The 20,942-nt window shown below is 48.9% G+C and overlaps 2 protein-coding genes across 8 annotated transcripts; one reads left to right on the top strand and one right to left on the bottom strand.

Moving 5' to 3' along the window:
* Positions 1 to 979: 979 nt before the first annotated feature.
* ANXA9 (annexin A9) lies at positions 980 to 10,401 on the top strand. Of its 5 annotated transcripts, none has more exons than XM_041755004.1 (14): positions 981 to 1,133; positions 1,248 to 1,336; positions 2,089 to 2,170; positions 2,352 to 2,448; positions 3,435 to 3,529; positions 3,716 to 3,829; positions 4,050 to 4,140; positions 5,311 to 5,390; positions 5,548 to 5,607; positions 6,126 to 6,210; positions 6,351 to 6,446; positions 6,532 to 6,590; positions 9,685 to 9,807; positions 10,037 to 10,401. In XM_041755004.1, exons 3-14 carry the CDS (start codon positions 2,096 to 2,098, stop codon positions 10,097 to 10,099), a joined length of 1,038 nt encoding a protein of 345 aa, XP_041610938.1. In that variant the 5' UTR covers positions 981 to 1,133; positions 1,248 to 1,336; positions 2,089 to 2,095; the 3' UTR covers positions 10,100 to 10,401. The 5 variants fall into 5 exon arrangements, with proteins under 5 accessions (XP_041610940.1, XP_041610938.1, XP_041610937.1 ...); XM_041755003.1 differs by having other exon boundaries at positions 2,085 to 2,170; XM_041755006.1 differs by lacking the exon at positions 3,716 to 3,829 and having other exon boundaries at positions 980 to 1,133; positions 2,083 to 2,170.
* A 596-nt stretch (positions 10,402 to 10,997) lies between these two features.
* Positions 10,998 to 20,301, bottom strand: MINDY1 (MINDY lysine 48 deubiquitinase 1). Of its 3 annotated transcripts, XM_041754995.1 has the most exons (11): positions 19,685 to 20,301; positions 16,505 to 16,607; positions 15,802 to 16,312; positions 15,372 to 15,429; positions 14,898 to 14,962; positions 14,336 to 14,494; positions 13,702 to 13,804; positions 13,198 to 13,340; positions 12,249 to 12,440; positions 11,777 to 11,920; positions 10,998 to 11,540 (listed from the first exon to the last, which is right to left on the bottom strand). In XM_041754995.1, the coding sequence occupies exons 3-11, from the start codon at positions 16,243 to 16,245 to the stop codon at positions 11,460 to 11,462; spliced, it is 1,389 nt and encodes a 462-aa protein (XP_041610929.1). In that variant the 5' UTR covers positions 16,246 to 16,312; positions 16,505 to 16,607; positions 19,685 to 20,301; the 3' UTR covers positions 10,998 to 11,459. The 3 variants fall into 3 exon arrangements, with proteins under 3 accessions (XP_041610929.1, XP_041610930.1, XP_041610931.1); XM_041754996.1 differs by lacking the exon at positions 16,505 to 16,607; XM_041754997.1 differs by lacking the exons at positions 15,802 to 16,312; positions 16,505 to 16,607 and having other exon boundaries at positions 19,685 to 20,299.
* Positions 20,302 to 20,942: the final 641 nt, after the last annotated feature.

Genomic DNA, 20,942 nt, shown 5'->3' with positions numbered 1-20,942 from the left:
GATTGCCACCAAGGAAATCTCCCTCTGTGCATTCTTAGGCCTAGTCTTCCCTGTGGAAGAGGGGCAGGTCAGTTCTCAGAGACATAAGAACACCAGGGAGGGCCTTGCTTGGCAAGGAGAGTGGCAAAGGGGTGGAAAGCGCTCTGGAGCTTCTGTGCCCAGGCCCTACCTGAACCCTCGAGGGGAGCAGGAAAGAGACAGCTTCTAGATCCCAGCGAGCTGGCTGGGAGGCTCAAGTGACTGCCTGCTCAGGGGCTCCTGGGGCTCCTCAGGGCTGTTCACCTGTTGCTCTGTGCACTGACAGCCCCAACCCCAGCTGCTAACATTGCCTCGCTACAGCTACAACAACCCTGGCAGCCAAAAGGCACCAGACGGAATCTAGACACAGGAACCATTTCCTGTGGGAGGGTTCCCATTTCCCTTTGCCTTTTGGGAGCGTGATGCTTCTGTCCACAGGGAACACCCTTTGCATTTTTCTCTCTTCCTCTGCTTATCTGCTCTCACCCTTAAATGCCTGTGCTCTTTCTTCCCCCACAGATCTAAACAGTCCCCCCTGCCCTTCCCACCCAGGCTGGCTGGCTCTGATAAGGTAGTAGTAGTCAGGTAGTTTGGGGGTTAGGACCCCCTCTGGGGTGTGGGCTGGGGTGCCCTGCTGGTATGTGCCCCAACAGGTTTTTCTTTATCAGCCTCTAAATCAGCCTGGAGCCTGTCTGACCTGTCCCCCCAGGGAGCTGGAGCCAAAGGCAGAGCCAGGTCAGAAGCTGGACTTAAAGACTGGGTTTCTATGGTCCCAACCTGGCCCCAGAAGGAAAGCACCACACAAAACCTCTTGTGTCCAGCTGGGCTGCTGGAAGCTGAGCAGAATTCTCCCAGTGGGCTGGCTTCTGGAGGGAAAGATGCTTGAGAGGGAGGAGCTTGCCTGTGGGACCAGGTACAGGCCGGTCCTCTCCCACATTTGGGAGGGGCCAGAGCCCGAGGCGACAGCTGGGCTGGCTTCTAGAGAGGTCATCTGACTGGCTGCCCGGCCTGGGCTGCACACGCGCTCTCTCCTCTAGCAGACCACACAGAAGCTGGTGCCGACACAGGCAGCTGCCAGGCTATGACGACTGCCATCTCGCCCCTGGCACCTCTGGGTAAGCACTGGACCTGGGCCCTCTGGGGGAAGGGAGGGGAAAAAATCTTGTGGATCCCTTGGGAGAGGGAGAAAGTTTTCTTTTTCTAATGTGAGTGCTTGCTCTCTTGTCTAGGCACCCATGTACCCAAAGGAACACACACATCAGCCCCACTGACCTGAAGATCACTGCCAGAGATTCCAAAGGTGAAAGGTGGGCAGCAGGTAGGCAGCCAGATGGGCAGGGGGCAGGGGCTTCCTCCTGGGCTGGGGCTGAAGGTAGGGAGGTGTTTTAGGAGTTGTTCTTTCCCACTCCACATACTTTATCCTGCTACCTTGCCTCACTTCCCCTGCACCGCTGCAGGAACACCTCACCAGGTTCCCAGAAGGAAGGGATGTGTAATCTCAGAGGGGGGGTCATCCACTGGAGACCAAAGTTTGGGAGCCTAAGGACCCTCAGGGAGGGTTAGTTTGATGCTATTTCTAGCAGCATTCCCTTTTTTTTTATTATTATTTTTAACATTTTATTTATTTATCTGAGAGAGAGAGAGAGCTCGCACACATGCACAAGCTGGTGAGAGGGGCAGAGAGAGAGGGAAGGAAGAATTAGGCTCCCCACTGAGTAGGGAGCCCGATGCAGGACTCGATCCCAGGACCCTGGGATCATGACCTGAGCTAAAGGCAGACAGTTAATCGACTGAGCCACCCAGGTATCCCTCCAGCAGCATTCCTAATCAATCCTTGCTTCCTGAAGGAGGGGGTGAGAGGTGGGGAAGATGCCCCCCCCCCCCATTACCCCTCCATTTGGACTTCCAAACTTGCCAAGCAGGTTGATGTTCTTTTTTTTTCTGCAATGTGGGGAAGGAACAGGAAGGACATGGGAGGTGGGCCCTAGGGGTCTGGGGATCATAAAAGAGGCCCAGAGGGTCAGGAAGTTCTTGTCAGGTGGCTTCTGTTTCTTTCCCCGGGAGAGCTAGTCATACCATGTCTGTGACCAGCGGGAAGACCAGACCATCCCTGACCCAGGAGATCCTCAGCCACCTGGGCCTTGCCAACAAGGTAGGGGCTGTGGTTGCTGGGATCGTTGTTACTACATCAGCTCTCGGGCTTTGAGAGGATGAGGGATGGGAATAGGAGAGCAGGCCCTGAGACCATGTCAAGGGCCATGCTGAGGCACTGGGACAAGAACTGTGCGGATCTGAGATGCTCCTCCAGCCCCCTACCCCTCACGCTCTTACAGACTGCAGCCTGGGGAACCCTGGGCACCCTCAGGACATTCTTGAGCTTCAGCGTGGACAAGGATGTGCAAAGGCTGCTGAGGGCCATTGCAGGCCAAGGTGAGCCCCTTCTCTCTGCACGGGGGAATACATCCTTTAGAAACCAGTCTGCAGACTAGGAAGGACCTCGGAAGGAGGAAGTGACGCTGTTCAATAAATGTTTGTGGAATGCCTTAATTCTCGTATATCAAGTACCATGAGAGGTATGTCATTCCCATTCTTAGGACACCCTTGTGAGGTAAGTCTTATTTCTATTTTACAGGTGAGGGAACAGGCTTGGTGAGATAAAGAGGCTGGCTCAATGTCACACAGCTCATAATGGCAGGGCTGGGATTCTAATCTAAGTCCATGATCACCGAGCTATTTCTCCCTCTACCTTCTCCTGATTTTGGGTCAGGTTCACATGTCATTTTGAATCTATTTGCATCTTCTTATTTTTATTTTTATTTTTTTTGGGGGGGGGGGGAGAAAGTGTGTTGTGAGTGGTAGGGGGAGGGGCAGAAGGAGAGGAAGAGAATCTTAAGCAGACTCCCTTCACTCCCTTCACTGAGCCTGGAGCCCAGTGTGGGGCTTGATCCCACAACCCTAAGATCATGATCTGAGCTGAAATCAAAAGTTGGATGCTTAACCGACTGAGCCATCCAGGCACCCCTGCATCTTCTTTTGAGGCTGAATGGAAGTGGGGAGGGCACTTGGGTGACTCCCAACTTGGGTTGAGCATCTGCCTTTGGCTTAGATCATGATCCCAGGGTCCTGGGATCGAGTCCCATGTTGGGCTCCCTGCAGGGAGCCTGCTTCTCCCTCTGCCTATGTGTCTGCCTCTCTCTGTGTCTCTCATGAATAAATAAATAAGATCTTTGAAGGAAAAAAAAAAAAAAAAGGAAGTGAGGGTGTTGTAGTCCCTACCCCGTCCTGCACAGCTCTTTCCTGGATCTTTTCCTCTCTTCCCCTGGAGGCTTCAAGTCCAATGAGGCAGGGGGATCCCTGCCCCTAAAGACTCTCTTGGGTCCTGGCAAGCTGATAGCCCAACCCTCATCTGGGTTCAGGTGTGGACTGCAGTGCCATCATGGGCGTGTTGACCAACAGGACCAGAGAGCAAAGGCAGCTCATCTGTCGAGCCTTCCAGGAGCGCACCCAGCAGGTGAGGCCACTGACTTACCAGAGCCCCCTCCCCGGAAGACTTGGAGTACAGCCATAGCAGCTGAGAGAGGGACAGCAGGTGCTTCTGGCCTTAGAAAGACACCAGCCAAATATCCCCAAACCTCCCCACGCATCTGGGGCCCTCTGCATCATGCCTCTTCTCTGCCATGGGGGTCATCTGTTGTAGGACCTGCTGAAGTCCCTGCAGGCAGCACTCTCTGGCAACCTTGAGAGGATTGTGATAGCTTTGCTGCAGTCTGCAGCCCAGTTTGATGCCCAGGAATTGAGGACAGCCCTGAAGGTACCAGGAGAGAAGGCTCGCTGGGTGTCTAGGAAGTAAGAACCACTGAGGGGAGGAGGGAGTTGACTGACTTGCCTTTGCCCACCCCAGAGGAATCGATTTGGCAGAGGCCCTCTTTAAACAGCCCATATGGACCCCTAGAAGGACAGGTGGTGGCCTCTGCTCTCTGCCATTCTAATGACATGGCTCAGCGTCAGAGTGGCCTCCCCACATCTTGTAGAACTCAGGTCCTGCTGAGGATGTGGCCCTGGAAATTCTTGCCACCCGAAGTGCATCCCACCTGCAGGAGTGCCTGATGGTCTACAAACAGAGTAAGAGGGGAAGGAGAAGGGAGAGGGGATGGCAGGGCAGTCCCCCCTCTCTGGCACTCCCTACAGGCAAGCATCCAGCAATATTCCTTCTGAGTCTCTCCGCCCACCCACCCTTGCCAATTCTGTCTCCCCAGGGCAAGAGCCAGATATGATCATTAAAGAAAGAGAAGCAGGGTTCCTGGGTGGCTCAGTCGGTTAAATATCTGCCTTCAGTTCAGGTCATGATCTTGGGGTCCTAGGATCAAGCCCCACATCGGGCTCCCTGCTCAGTAGGAGTCTGCTTCTCCCACCCTTCTAAATCTCCCCCCAACTCATGCTCTATCTCTCTAATATAAAAAAAATCTTAAAAAAAAAAAAAGAAAGAAAGGAAGGAAGGAAGGAAGGAAGGAAGGAAGAAAGAAAGAAAGAAAGAAAGAAAGGGAAGGAAGGAAGGAAGGAAAGAGAAGCAACAATTAGCCATCTTAGTCTGGGGCTTCGGGGCAGATTCCAAGGTAATGACAATGTTGGGCACTGTGACAGTCCCAAGGGGACCCATGTCATCTTCCCAGCCCCTTCCAGATTCTGCCTTCATATCACATCCCAGACTAAATGGAACCTTGCTACAGCCAGGGGGGGAAAGGTGGGGACCTAGTCTCTCTAAGTCATGGGTATTACTCCTCAGGCTCCTGTGTGGCTGCCACATCCCTCACCCACTGATTGCTAACTGGCCTTTTCTCATCCTCATCTGGTGTCCATTCTTGGCCTGTCTTAATCCCTCTCCTACTTCTCACTTCTTGCTTCTGTTTTTCTTTTCCCTCTCTTCTTTCACATCTTCACATCCTTCCACCTCACTTCTCCTTGGCTCCAGAAAGGGGGCCAGGCCCTAGCCATCTGGCTTCATAATGTGGGTTTTCATACCCACCTTGACTGCCTGTCTACCCCTCGAATAACAGATGCCCCCTTCTCCTAGCAGGTTGGCACCCCGTGATGCATGGGTTACTCACAGCTTAGGGATGTTTTCAGGGTGGCCACGATGGTGCTTCTGCCTTACATCCTGGGAACCAGCAGCCATCCAAGCCACCCCAAGCAGGAGATGGCAGTGTAGGCAAGGCACAGTGTGTTGGGCATTGAACAGGGAATGTCTACACTGGGAAAAACTGAGGATTCAGAGAGGTCCTGACCCCACCCCAGATTTCCAGGTAGAGGCTGAGGAAGACATCAAATCTGAGACCAGTGACATCTTGCAGGAACTGCTCTTGGCCCTGGCCAAGGTGAGGAGGACTGGCCTGCAGGGGAGGGGCTGGCGGAGAGTGGAGAGCATTGCTCTGGTATGATTAGCAAGAGAAGGCTTTGAGGGGAGACCAGGTTTTGGTTGGTTGTCCTGGGGATAAAAAGCTACCTTCAGAGTCCTAAGAGAGTTTCTCCTAGGGGGTCCGTGACAGATACTCTGGAATCATTGACTATAACCTGGTGGAACAAGATGTCCAGGTGAGCAGGAGCGAGGAGTTTGCACAGCCATGCATGTAAGACATCCCCCTCTACCATATCCTAGGCCAGTGACATATGTATCCACTTGTCCTGCAAACCTCTCCTTGCCTCATTGACATGTGAGGACATGAAGTGTCAGGTAGTGACCATCTGAAGCCTATCACTCTTTTAGCCTCTGATTCCTGAACTAGCAGGAAAGAAGCTTGTCAGTGGACAGATTCTCCTCTCATGGACATTTTGGTGGGGGCACCCTCCTCAGAACTTCACTTGGAGATTATTTAATTCCTTGATTCCCGCAAATTGGGGAATTGAGCTAGGAGGGCAGAACCCCTCCGTTAGCCCCATTCCTTTTTTATTTGTTTGTTTTAGCCATAAATAAAAGCAACTACTTTATAGGTTCAATTAAGCTTTTCCCTGCTGAATCCCATTTCCATCATCATGATGATGGATTTGGGGAACACTGCAACCATGGCTCCCCTGCCCCCAACCAATGATCCTGGTTTACTCCTTCTTCCCAGGCACTAAAACAGGCTGAAGCGCCCAGCACAGAGGGCACATGGGTCCTCATCTTCACCCAGCGAAATCTCGAACACCTCATCCGAGGTACACATGAAACTTCTTGTCTTCCTAGCTTACTCTAATAATGTTTTGGCTGAGGAAGGTGGGGAGGGCTCACCCTTCTCTGTGATAATCCACCCCTGTTCCCATTTATCTTTCTAACTACATCCCACACACAATACAAGTGTTTGATCAGTACCAGCGGTGTACCGGGCATGAGCTAGAGAAGACCGTCCAGAACCGTTTCCACGGAGATGCCCAGGCAGCTCTGCTCAGCCTAGGTAGGGCTGGCTCAGAATTTGTGGGTTAGGCTCTCACCTGGCATGGGAGCTATCTGTCTCTTAATCTCTCCCTCTTTGCTTCCAGCCTCAGTGATCAAGAACACACCACTGTATTTTGCTGATAAACTTCATCAAGCCCTCCAGGTGAGAGGGATGCCTCTTTTCCCTCCCTTTGGAACAAAAACTGGGGGTGGGGGTGGGGGTGGGGGTGGCGGTTGGCATCTTCTGGGCAAGAGAGAGAGGAAGTTTCACACTGTTGCTGATGTAACGATCTGATCTCATATTTACTTTGTAAACATAGCAGCTCTCTTCTCCTAGGTTGACAAACTGCCTTGTCAAGAATTAGAGGAGTGAGCTGGCATTAAAGCTAAATTAGTTGACTCAAAAGGGCACGAAAACTAAAATTTTGGCCTAAGTGATATATAGGTGGCCAAATATAGGTATGAATTTGCTCTCTAAGACAGCACCTTGTCCAATTTCAGTTGTTGCCAGAATAATGATGGTGATAATGCAAGAGTAATGACAAGAGCCAGCATTTCTTGCTCATTGTTCTCCAGAGCCTATGATGAGCTCATTACACACATTTCAATTAATATTCACAGCCACACTCCATCCCTGTTTTATAGATGAAAAAACTGAGGTACAGAAAAGTTAAGTTCTTTGCCCAAGTTCATACAGCTAATGAACCATTTAGGCTTCCTATAAAATACATATGGCTAATATAACATTGTATGTTATTTATACTGGAATTTAAAAATAATTAAAAATCATATACCTAATGGTCTCCCAGGACATTTTACTGCCATGTGTCAACTCCTGGTCTATAATATAGGTATTGGTCTGAACTACAAGCTATACCATAAGAGTTCTTAGCACTCAGGACCACCTTTCTCCACAATGGTCAGACTTTGCTATCCACACTTAAATTGGTGATTCCACAAACAGAATCCAGTCATTCTGCTCATTGAGCTAGGTCTCCTATTAGTACAACTGTCCCTAAAACGTATAAATTAAAAACTCACCCAAATTTTTAAGAAAATAAAATTAGTTATCATTTTGGCAGATGGCATAGCTTCTTGTGTACTAAGAAACCATCATGGCAGGTATTCAGAAGACAGTACATATATGTACTTGTTTCATCATCAGTGGAGATTTCAATTTTGACAGTAAATTTTCTAAATTCCTGTCATAAACAAACTTGTATTGAAGCAATGATTATAATGTATTTGGATTGCCAAATTTGTTTTTTTTTTAAGATTTTATTTATTTATTCATGAGAGACACAGAGAGAGAGAGGCAGAGACACAGACAGAGGAGAAGCAGGCTCCATGCAGGGAGCCTGACGTGGGACTAGATCCCGGGTCTCCAGGATCACGCCCTGGGCTGAAGGCGGCGCTAAACTGCTGAGCCACCCGGGCTGCCCACCAAACTTGTTTTAAAAAGGAAAAACTTCTGTCTTATTCTCTTGTGAGAAATATTTGAAAACATAGATTGTGACATGTTTATTCAGAAAAGTGACATTCAGGGATCCCTGGGTGGCGCAGCGGTTTAGCGCCTGCCTTTGGCCCAGGGCGCGATCCTGGAGACCCGGGATCTAATCCCACGTTGGGCTCCCCGTGCATGGAGCCTGCTTCTCCCTCTGCCTGTGTCTCTGCCTCTCTCTCTCTCTCTGTGACTATCATAAATAAATAAAAATTAAAAAAAAAAAAGAAAAGTGACATTCAGTGAAGGCTGATTCAGGAAAATTTGGACCAATCTGAACCATAGAATGAATGTTTATTAAAAGATCCTAGGGAAGTATGAGTTGGCCAAGTACATTCTCAAGTAACAAGGCAAGAATTATGTTTAATGTAGGTTTGGAAGAAAGGGTGCTTGTGCACCAATGGGAATATTCAGTTAATGAGTGCCTTGCCCCAGTTCTACAACTTTGGAGTAGTAAGAGTTGGAAGACAGGAAGAATAGATACTGCAGAGCAATCAGCAGTTTTTACCACAATACAAGATTGATGATACATGAAATTGAAGATAAAGTAGCCAACAGGCACATTGACAATGAAGTCCAAATGAAATACGGCATCCTGTTGTTACTTCCTCGTTTTATTTTCTTTTTTTTCCATGGGAACTTATGATCTGTGTGGATGCCATAAAGGTGGGTATCAGGCAATTGTGGGAAGTCTCATGAGTCAAGTACCAGGAAACTACTGGGAAAGAAGCTATTAGGAAATTGTGACAGCACCGGTGCACAGCCCATGACATAAATAGGAGTTTTGCAACCAAAGTTTTTATTTAGAAATCTCTCCTGATAACACATTTATTATAATCAGTTGTAACTAATGACTTTGTATAATCAATTATGATTCATGATTTATAATTATAATTCACGTATTGTACCTTTATTTGAAACTGAACCCTCCACTATCTTCTTTAACCAAAAGGCAGGAGGCTTGGTGCGACAAGTGATGCTGAACCCCAGGAATCCAAACAGGAGAAACTGATGTATATAGATGGGGATGTGAGGTGGCCCTGGTAGGTCAGGCTCAGACCCTCCTGAGCTTCTGCTCACATGACCCTCCTGCCTATCAGGAAGTCACATGACCCTCCTGCCTATCAGAGCCCCAACAACTCATTTTGGGGATAGGCTGGTATATCCTCTTTGGACACTCACTACCTTGGAAGTTAAAAACTTCCTGGCTTTCATGCTGGAACTCTTTATGGGCAGCAAGTCTTTCCCATCTTTTTTTGAGTAACTGCCTTGGGAGCTGCCCACCACTGAGATACTGAGGAATGAGGCTCTAAGCTAGTGACACGGCCAGAAAGAGAACTACCCCAGCCACTCCCACAGAGACTGATCTTTCCTGCTGCATACCTTCCATGAGGGTGGACAAAGATAAATTTTGCTCTTAGATAATGTACTCTTCTCTTTTCCCTGAACTCACACCTCACTTCCCCTTCCTATTTATTTTTTTTTTAAGATTTTATCTATTTAGTCATGAGAGACACAGAGAGAGAGAGGCAGAGACATAGGCAGAGTGACAAACAGGCTCCTCGCAGGGAGCCCAATGCGGGACTCGATCCGAGACTGCAGGATCACACCCTGAGCCAAAGGCAGATGCTCGGCTGCTGAGCCACCCAGGCGTCCCATGCTTCCCCTTTCTAGAGTAATTTACCATCCTGTCCAGTCTCTACTCTGTGAGAATCTTGCCACCACCCTCCCCCCATTCTGTTTCTCCATCTTCCAGGACATCAAACCCAATTACCAAGTCCTGATGCGCATCCTTATCTCTCGAAGTGAGACTGACCTTCTAAGCATCCGAGCTGAGTTCAAAAAGAAATTTGGCAAGTCCCTCTACTCTTCTCTCCAGGTGAGACTTAGCTACTTCTTAACCTGGAGCCCCAGAGCTTCACCCCTCCCCTCCACTCTGCCCTCCCTGCACACCACCAAACATGTTCATGCTCTGGAGAACTCATGAGTTTTTGGTTAATTTAGTACACAGCTCTTGACATCAGACAGTTCTGGACCAGCACAAGGGAGGAAACAATACTTGGGTCATGGAGTCAGTGGGGTCTAACATTGGACTCTCCTGTCTGCAGGATGCAGTGAAAGGGGACTGCCGGTCAGCCCTACTAGCCCTATGCAGAGGTGAAGACATTTGAGGCCTCCCTGGAACACCATGACATTCAAGGATCTGAGATCCCCATGTGTGGCCAAGCCTATACCAGCTGGGCCTCCAAATAGGATAACGCTTCATTGAGTATCACATGCTCCAGCTTCTTGTTGAAAGTAGAATTTGAAGTTTCTTTTGAATCCCTTAATTTCCTCATCTCAAAGTGATGCCTGCACCTGCGTCCCCAAGCTCTGTCTTGGGTATAGGCAGCGCTTGAATGGTTTCTGCCCTACTCATCCTTCCCATACCCTGGCCAGACCATCTCACTGATTCTTGAATTCTTTTGGCAAACTTCACTGTTGTGTTCCCTGATTGAAGTTTGGGTGGAGCAGGACATGGGCTGGGAGGAGGCCTTAAAGTTGGAGGTGCCTTTGATGTGCACTTGGATATTCAACAGGCTCTAGTGCTGCAACAAGCCCCTCACCTTGAAGTCCAATCCCCCCACCCCCACCATTATTCTCTCTTCCCCAGGAAATTTCCAGGCAAAGTAAGTGAGAAACAGGAGCCCTATGAGGTCAGAAATAGAGGTAGCAAAGGGGACCTGGATGGCTCAGTTGGTTAAGTGTCTGCCTTCGGCTCAGGTCATGATCCCAGGGTCCTGGGATGGAGTCCTGAGTCAGGTTCCTGGTGGGAATCTGCTTCTCCCTCTATCTCCCTCCTGCTCATGATCTCTCTCTCAAATAAATAAATACAACCCCCAAATTGGATCTTCCAAAGCTGGGACTCGGGGGTGGGGAGGAGCAGGCTTTGGTTCCCCCTGCTGGCCCTATTAGAAATGACAAGCAAAGCAACCCTCAGGGCCTCTATAACCTCCCCCATCTTTTTGCATTCCTTATTTGGGTCAAATACTTAACCCCACTGTTGCAGGGGAATGCAAACAACAGATCTCAAGAAAGAAGTTTTATTTCCAAACCCCTAGGAAAGCATTACAAATAATGGAGATAGAAACCCATATCAAACCCTGAAACAATCGGGAGACAGGCCAGCAGGATCACCAATGACCCAGCCAGTCAGGGGTAGAAGCAGGGAAGATGCATTCTAGACAGGGACCTCACCCTGGAGCCTGAGTCTGTATATTAGTGTGACTATACTGGGGAACAGGAGCTGGGAACTAGAAATCCTCACTCCACCAACCCCAATGTTGCCCTGGATGACCGGGAGGCAGAGAAGGTGGCAGCACATGAGGGCAGGATATCACTGAGTCTGACCTTGGCATTTACTGCCCGCTCTGATCCCCAACAGTCTATAAATGCGTTACCCCGCATATCTCAGGGCTTGAGCTGTGGGAGCAAGCAGAAGAGCCGTCACCTCTGAAAGAAGAGGCAGGGCAGCCCCAGCATCGGGCCAAGCTACAGGAGGACACAATCTGACTCTTGTTTCGGCCTCTGACGACGCTCCCCGACTGGACGTCCAGATGCGGCTCCTCTCCCCTGTATGGGATTTAATAATGGGTCACGCATCAGCCTGGAAGAGCAAAACGACAGAGATTCTAGATGGAAGTAGGGCAGGATCAGGAGGGGAGTTGGGGAGAGAAAGGTAAGACGGGACCCACAGGAGAGGGACACTTTGAAGAGACGAGTTAGGAATCACAAAGACAAGTGTGTGGACAGGGAGGAGCAAGGTGGAGCTCTGGGCCCCTCGGACCACCCCAGCCAGCAGCCCTCACCTGTGGTGAGGCCCGCACTGGTGCAGGCTGGACTGCTTGTTGCTGCTGGTACTCCTCTTGCTGAAGCCGCTGGGCCAGCTCCAAGTCACTGAGACCCAACGTGCCCTGTGGCTGTTGCTGGAGGGACAAGGCAATCAGGTAGTCCTAGAGAGAGGCAGGGCAGAGCAAAAGTAGTGAGGTCACTGGGGCCTGGGGGCTATCCAGGCTGGCTTTAGGTTTCCAACCCATTTTTCTTCATCAAATTCTCCAGCTTCTCCTCCAGGGCAAAACACACAGCCAAGTACATTATCTGTGGTGACATACTCCAAATACCAAGGTGGTCTGAAGGTGACAGTTAAGGGGCACAGGTGTCATGTGTCACGATGTCTAGATGATGAAATGTGCATGCCACTCGCTTATGGTGAAGAGCTCATTAGAGGATGAGCTCATTAGAGGATGGGCTCTCTGCCCCCTTCCCACTGGCCCCACACACCTGGTCTACCTGCCGCAGCTCTTTGGGGGAGCCACTGCCCCCTCCTGCTCCGGGCCCTTTGCCCAGGGAATGGCTCAGGTGGAAGTCAGAGTCGCAGAAGCAGCTGTCACCATCCACATTGTGCAGGCTCTCCCACACCACTTGCTCCTCCTGCAGAAATCCCTGGTCAGTGACCAGTAGGTACAAGTGACTCTGCAGAGAGGAGGACAAAGTTCGTTGGTGGGGTAGGTGACGCAGAGGCACTTTACTGCCAGAGATCAGCTGAAATGCAGAGATCATTGCAATCGCCTATGGCGTTGTCTGGACCATGTCAGTGTGAGCACACACATCTTTTATAGCTGTGGGGAGAAGGAAGGGATGTCTGAGTGTATGCTCAGCTGGGTGTGAACATGGCAGTCCCTGTGGTCAAGTGGGAGTCCTTGGGGTGGGGGTCCCACACAAGATGCTGCTTCATACCCTACTTCCTGTGGTTCTCTGGGTTCATCTGATGGCTACCAGAATAAATCCTTTGAGAGTCAAAGACCTTTCCCTCATCCATTTAATTCCATTCCCTTGCTGGGAGAGGATTTTACTTTCCTGTCCCATTGAGGGCAAGCCTATTCCTTAAGGCTTGCTCTGGCCAGTGAGAAAGTAGCCAGACTGACACATGTCATCTCTAGGCAGAAGCATTAAAAGCTAGTGCATGGGGCACCTCTCTCCTTTTCCCTTCCAGATTCCAGATTAAGGCTGTTTCGTCAGCCTGGGTCCCAGAGAGAAGACGATGCAGGACAGAATAACCACTAATCCACAATGGCCAGCCAGCATGAGAAATAAACCACAGGGATTTTAGGGGCCATTTGTTACCTGAGGTTAATCTAACTTATCCTGCCTGACACACTGACCCAGAAGAAAACACCACGAGTGACAGCACATCCCACGTCCCACCCCTGCATCTCTAAAATCTCATTACCTTGTGCTTAGTCATAGTGCTGAAGTGGTTGTTTCGAAAAAAGACACTAAGTTCACCCTCCTTGGCAGCTGCTGTTAGCTCACACAGTCCATGGTAGGTCAGCTGTGCTGCGGTGGTCTCCAGGAACTGCTCTGCGATCAGGCCTGCCGGAAGGGCACAAAATTGGGGGATGAGGGGCTTAGCTTCAATACAAAGTCCACGTTAGGAAGAAGGATCCTCCAGATCCTTTGTCCCTGTCAAAAGCCCTAAGGAGGAGGATCCCACCTTGTGAAATCCCTTGAAGCCTGGCTGCATTCATTCATCCAACAAACCATTACTGAGTGGCCGCCCTGCGCCAGGCACCGCTCTAGGTACTGAATGCAATGGGCAATCTCCCTGACTCTCCCTCATGGGGTTCACACTCTAGTGGGATGTGGTGCGGGGTAGACAGACAATAAACAACAAACTGAAGTGGCCATCACTCCCTCCACATAAGATCTACAGAAAAGAAAGCAGGGATATTACCTTCTGTCACCAGGTTGGTGTCACTAGAGTGCTTGCAGGTGATGATCTTCTCCACCAGCTGGTTGTAACTCAGTTTCCCAACTGCACTCACAGCCTCAGGGCTCTGCATGGGCAGTGGGATGGGGTAGTAGCAAAATAATTAAGATCTTTTGGGAAAGGAAATGAAACAAGCCCACAGCATTGCAACCCTATAACCAAAGGTTATTGGGACGCCTGGGTGGCTCAGCGGTTGAGTGTCTGTCTGCCTTTGGCTCGGGGCGTGATCCCACTGTTCCTGGATGGAGTCCCACATTGGGCTCCCTGCATGGAGCCTGCCTCTCCCTCTGCCTGCGTCTGCCTCTCTCTGTGTGTCTCTCACGAATAAACAAGTAAAATTAAACAACAAACAAAGGTTCTTGAAATTTTCCGGGTCTAAAGAACTCACCTATTTGTATAGGATTTGCTTGTATTTGAATGTTACCCCTCCCCCCAAAAAAGGTTAAAATTCAAGGAATTCTGCACCAGGTCCAGCCTCTAAAGCCTATTCCCTTCCCAAGCCAATCTAATCCCTAACTCCCTAAACCCACCCCACAGAATTTGGCTTCTCTGTCAGTTTGAGCTGGGTAAGAGTCTCATTTGGGCACCCCCCCCTCACCTGTGGATCAACAAGCCAGCCATGGTACAGAGGTATGCCAAGGAGGTCAAAGATACTGCACTCAGGAGTATACTCAAAATCAGAGACCCCTGTGAATCGTACATTGACATCCAGCCCCGTGGCCAGCTTAGGCAACACTGTCATCGCGTCGTCCACATTCTAGGTTTAGAAAAGAAAATGATGACTGTATCACACCACCATGTTATACACCTTCAATTCACACAATGTTAGATGTCAGTTATATTCCAATAAATCTAGGGGATAAAAAGGAGAAAACAATGGCTATTCTGGCCTCCCCTCCCCCCTGACTCCTAGCTCCAGAAATAAAAAAATTAATCTCATTGCTTTTCTTCCCTCATTCTCTTACAGGCCATTCCATTCCTCTCTTGCCTCAACCCTTCTTTATCTTATATAAAGGAACATATTTTCTAGGACAGAGATATACTAGAAAGAAATCATAGTTCAAGGAACCTTCTTGAGAAGAAGAAGGGCTTCTCTTCATAGCTTAGGTGTCCCCATACAAACCTGCAAAAACTCCTGTATCCCCAGACGTTTGCCTCACCTGCTGAAAATTAAGCTGAAGTCCCTCTGACTTCTCCTGAGGCCTGATGGACAGGAGGCAGTCTCCTACAAGACAGAATCCCTTCATCAGCTCACCGCAACTGTCCCACAGCTGCTTCCTCTTCTTCTGGAGAATGGTTATGAAACACAGATTTTTACAGCTGTAAGGAGCCTTAAAATCTAATCCAGACCTTTCATTTCTCAGAGAAAGAAACAGACTCACTAAGGTGAAGGGCCCATCCAAGGTCACACTGAAAGCTCAGAGCAGAAGTAGGGTTTCAATCCCGGACTCCTGACACCTTGATTTTTGCTTTTCATTCCCCAGCTTTGCAGAGAAGCCCTGTAGACCTTCATTCTCCCTGCCACATCAGAGCCCCAAATGCGCAGTTGCTCAATATTCTGGATTTCTGGCTGAGTGGAAAGTGTAAGCTCTTGAACCTTCTGTGTAATTCCTCTCCAAGGTTTAGTCACTCACCAAGATGGGCCATGAGCTCATCTGATGTAATCACTTCCTTCTGGGGGGGCAGCTTCACCTGGAGGCAGAAAGGGTGGCCAAGGCCATGTGTATATTCAGAGAGCACTGAAGGAGAAAAACACAGAAGGACAGGGGGGAAGGGGAGGGCGTGGTGGGAAAGCGGGCTTGCAACTAGAGTGAGGGAATGAATGTGAAGAACTGTAAGACATTCCCATTTGCCAGATAGTAGAAGATACAAGAGTAGGACAGAGAATTGTTTTGTTTTGTCATGTTTTCATGAATAGCTTATCTCACTTGTTCAAGCTGGAGATATACAGAGAATAATCTGGAAAGTTTTGCCTGGTCTGAGAACAGCAGGATCATCAAGGAGATGGGTCAGGGAAGAGGACTCGTCCTAGCAATTTCTGAGCTCCCATCCAAACTCTCTTACCTTCCACTGAAGAAAGAGGATGTTCATGATGGCAAGGAGAGGACAAGGGCCATTAGTGCTCTGGGTGATGATGGGTGTCCGTTCTCCCTTCCAGGGGATCCACTTTACACAGTAGAAATCTAGCTCAGGCTGTCGGGCCCTAGGGGGCAGGGGAAACTCCTGCCTGGAGCATGCTCCCACTGTCTCTACTTCAGGCTGTGTCCCGTGGGCTGGCCCCAGTTGGCTTGAACTAGCATCGGGTGGAGGGGACTCAAGGTGATCCTGGCCCTCGGCCAGCAGCGAAGCATGGCCTACTGGCTCCTGTTCTCCAGCTGCCCCATCTCCAGTATCCTTGTCCTGGGGGTGCTCATCCGGTTGTGACAGGACCTCATGGTTTTCAGGGCTGACTGCTTCTGTAATCCTGCCCTTACCAGCGACTGAATGCTCAGGTTGATGGTGTTCCATGGTCAGAATAGGTCAACTGAAGGGCACCAAAAGACTTTCCTGTCCTCAGGGAGTTACCTAATCTAGGCTTGGTATGTAAAAAAGAGACCAATCAAATAAGAAGAAAGTCATTGGGCTGGAAAGCAAATAGACCCAGAAAAGTCTTGTCAAAGGACTATAGTATGGAAGGCTAGATAATGTCTATCTAGTCACTCCTGGCTACAGGGTGTATGTCTTTCTCAGCTGGGTAAACAGAAGGGCCCCAGCCTGAGCTCTTCACCTCTAACTTGCTGTGACCACATGGAACCAATGAGGGTACAGGGCTTTCAGGTTGAAAGGCAGGATTCTGATGGGATTGAAGTCATTGAAAGGAGTCAGCTTCCCTGAAACGATAAGATCAAGAAATGGAAAAAAGTTGGAGAGAAAGGGAAAGTAAAAGGAGAAAGAAAGGAAAAAGACAGAGCAAGAAATGTTAAAACTGTACAGCTGACCCCTGAACAACAGGGGTTTGAATTGGGTAGGTCCACTATCCGCGGATTTTTTTCAGTAGATATATGAACGGTAATGTAAATGTATTTTCCTTATGATTTTCTTTTTTTGTTGCTGAAGTATAGCTGATACACAATTTACATTAGTTTCAGCTGTATTCTTTAGGATTTTTTTATTTTATTTATTTATTTATTTATTTATTTATTTATTTATTTATTCATAAGAGACACACAGAGAGGCAGAGACACAGGCAGAGGCAGAAGCAGGCTCCCTCCAAGGAGCCTGATATGGGACTTGATCCCAGGGGTCCCGGGATCATGCCCTGAGCCAAAGGCAGATGCTCAATCACTGAGCCACGCAGGTGCCCCCTTATAGTTTTCCTACTAACATTTCCTTTTCTTTAGCTTAACTTATTGTAAGAATGTAGTATATAATACATATAGCATACAAAATACGTGTCAACTGACTGTTGTTTATGTTTTTGGTAAGGCTTCCAATCAACAGTAGGCTATTAGTTCAGTTTTTAGGGAGTCAAAAGTTATACATGGATTTTCAACTGTATGAATGGTCAGTGTCCCTAACCCCTGTGTTGTCCAAGGGTCAGCTGTACTCATGGTTATTAATACAGTGATCTGTACCTCACCCTGTAATAGGCGTCAGGTTGGTAACCCCCACCATAGCCAGGATGGTGATAATTCCTCTGCCCCATACCAAACCCCACCACCCTGGCTGTTCACAGATCCTCCAGAGCACACACAAGTATCCTTGGGGTTACCTTTTCTCCTCTTCACCCCAAGGGAAAAAAGATTTAACAGTCACAGAGTGCTTGGGGTGAAGAGCGGAGGTAGAGCTGGATAGTTTCATGCCCCAAAAGAGGAAACACCAGTGAGAAAGAAGCCTTTTTCCTCAAAGGACTCTATTAAACTTTACACAATCCTGAACCACAGCAAAAAGGTTTTGGAGGGGCTTCCTGTAGGCCAGGGGGGACTTGAATCAGACTGGTTCTGGCAAGTAACTTCAGATTAGGGTACAAAGCCTGCTCCCCCGCAAATTCTGACAGTTAACTCTTGACAGCAGGAATTGAGGTATCAACTTCTCTTCAGTTCCCCTCTGCTCCCTTAAATTACCTAAACCCAGAGATACTCTCTTGCCCACTCTTTATATAGATGTGAAAATGCTGATTATTGATTTATACAAGAAATACTCCCTTGTGGGGTGCCTGGGTGGCTCAGTTGGTTGGGCTGCCAACTCTTGATTTTGGCTCAGGTCATAATCTCAGGGTTGTGAGATCAGGCTCTTGTGTGTCAGGCGCCATGCTCAGGGGGGAATCTGCTTGGGGATTCTTTCTCTCCCTCTCCCTCTGCCCCTTCCCTCCACCGAGTTCTCTCTCTTTCTCAAATAAATAAGAAAATCTTTAAAAAAGAAGAAAAAGAAATACTCCCTTGTGATGAGCACTGGGTGGTGTATGGAAGTGTTGAATCACTATACTGTACACCTGAAACTAATATAACACTGTACATTACACTGGAATTAAAATAAAAACTTAAAAAAAAAAAGAAATACTCCCTCTACATTCATCTACCTACTCTGCGTATGTTCTTTCTATTCCCACCCAGGTCATCTTAGATGTAAACCCTAGACCTGTTTAACCTGCTCTCTATCAGCACTAAGCATCGAGCCCAACATAGACATTTAATTAAGGCCATAGATAGCAAACAATAAAAAGCCATAAACGCTGTCCCCTGGAAAACATCTACCTTCAACTTCTTAGTTCCGCTGTCCCCTTTACTTGGGGTCAGAAATCCTGTCTTCTCTCCTGTTCCCTCCTACTTTGACACTATGCTTCCTTCCTGTAAAGTGGCAGGAATTCAGGGCTAGGTTAAGGCCTGGGAGATGAAGTTGAGAGACAGAAAAGTTATCAGCAGAAGCCTAGTCACCCAAATTGATCCTCCTCCTGATTCAAACATAATTCATGATAGCTGCCTCTCATTTACATGTTAATTTAGAATCAGACTAGCAAAAATTGCCTGCACACTTTACACTTTGCTTTCCCTCTCTCTCATCTCCTTTTTTCCTCTCCTCCCCAACGACAGTGTGGCTGAGCCTTGGAAACAGAGGCCAGAGCTTGGGAAAGTTAAAAGAGCTTGGAGAAAAGCAGCGTGCGTTTCTTATCTTTTCCGTCCAGTGCTAGAAATTATCAATAATTAAGTGGGGGTTGGGCAGCTAGCTGGCAAGGGGGATGAGCCGAAAGAGACCCGGAGCTGGGTCTTGGAGAAACTGGGCAAAGCTAACTGGGCTAAGGCTTAAGAGGGGCAGGAGACGGAATGGAGGATTTCTACTCTACAAAGTGCCCTCCCTGTGGGTGGGCACCAGTATGTCAGCATAGGAAATGATGAGGGGGGAGGGCACTACAACAAATCAGGATTTTGTTCTTTTCCTCTTCTTTTCTCAAGTCCCATGCATTCTTCCTGCTGGAATTATCCTCTGGTGGTGGGTGAGATAGTTAAAATAGCCCTGGCCCCTCCCTTGCACCGGCAGTAAATAGCCAAAAGTTGGAAGAAGCATATAAAATGGGTAGGTAGCTTCACTAAGACACACGCACCCTCAGGTACTTTTGCACTTGTAATCTTCTCAGTCTGACCCAAATCTTCATTCTGGTTTAAAATTTTGCCCCTCCCCCCCAAAAATAAAATAAAAATTTGCCCCCAAGTAAGTCATCCACTGCTCCCATGCCCTGCCTATTAACTTGCAAGCGAGAGGAGGAAGTTTTCATTAAAAGAAGTAAATGAAGGCACCAAGCCCACCCCTTTTACATCTTCCTCCTGCCTTAGCTCCTCTCAAAATCCAAACTTGTAGAGACCAAAAGTGGAGAGGGACAGTCCGCGTCATCTCTCCAGAGCTGCAGAGGAAAAAGAGAACTGGGGGGAGGGGGCGGAGGAGGTAAAGGAAATGGTTAGAAGAAAGTTTTTACCTTAAAGAAGTGGGTGCTGTTCCAGGACTGAGAGGAGGGTCCAGAAGGGCTATTCAGTCAGGAAGGTGGCTACAAGGAGGGGCGCTACCGCAGCCCCAGCTGCTTTCCAGCTGTCAAGGCCAGAGCTTACACAGGTCTACACAGGTTTACAAGCAGCTGTCCTGGCGTGGTCGTGGCCACTTCCGGGCTCACATCCACGACTGGGGTCACCAGAGAAGGGTGGAGGCAGGCAGGAGTGCAGCCCAGGTGCTCCCAGGTCGCTCGGAGAGTCTTCAGGATTCCTGAGTGGCTGAGTCTAGGGCGTGCGCTCCAGGCCCTGACTCCGAGCTAATTTTCAAAGGAAGTTTGTGGTTTTTCTTTTTTCTTTCTTTCTCTCTCTCTCTCTCTTTCTCTCTCTCTCTTTTTTTTTCCCATGGGACAAAGAAAAATTAGTCAAGGACAAGCTCCCTGGAGGAGGAGGGGCTTGCCCAGCACTGGAGATTTTCTATCAGGGCTTTCTGACCTGGTCAGCAGCTTGGTGATTAGCAGTGAGGGAGAGAGAAACAAGGAAAGAAAAACAACAGACCCTTTCTCTTCCCTCCGCCTGCCTCTGGAAGGGACGGAGCGCTTGTGCCTCTCTGGTGAGAAGAGGGAAGAGCAAGTGCCCTTGCGGAGCGTGGGGAGGAGCAGGGCTGGACAGCAGCAGCTGGTTGGATTTGAGCTTTCTCCGTGGATATGGCAGGCCTTTGGTCTGGACCCACAGAAGCAGTGCCAAAGAGCACAATACTTGCATATTTATTCATTTAAAGTAAAAAGAAATTCTGCTATTTTCTAAGCCTTTATGTATCTTTTTTTTTTTTTTCCCTAGAAATGGACCTGGTTGGGCTGTGCCCCTCCCTGGAGGTCCTCTACACGACTCCCCAGACTCTGGGAAGACAAGGAGAGAACTAGCTGAGCAAGCAGGAGATCTAATACCCCTGGGCTCTGGTCCTCTGTCCCAACACAGGCCTCACCTCCTTTCAACTTCTGGGGCGGGGTGGGGAGGGGAGAGCAGGAAAAGCTGGCAGTAAGAAATACAGGGAGGGTCGATAAGGGAGGGGCATTTGATGATCAGTTCACGTATTGGCAGCACTCTACACCACCATGGGGCTGGAAGGTGGCAGTTAGGGGAGGCTGGAACCCAGCTCCACATTCTGAAGGGCCCTCCTCCCTTGACTTACAAGGCTACTGCAGGATGAAACTTCAAGCAGCTCTGAAGGCTGAAAGGGCAGTTTGAGCA

This window comes from Vulpes lagopus, chromosome 5 (assembly GCF_018345385.1).
Source record: "Vulpes lagopus strain Blue_001 chromosome 5, ASM1834538v1, whole genome shotgun sequence".
In the NCBI taxonomy this organism is placed as follows: Eukaryota; Metazoa; Chordata; class Mammalia; order Carnivora; family Canidae; genus Vulpes; species Vulpes lagopus.
Note: the sequence above shows the minus strand (reverse complement) of the source record. Positions and strands in the feature narration are given on the sequence as shown.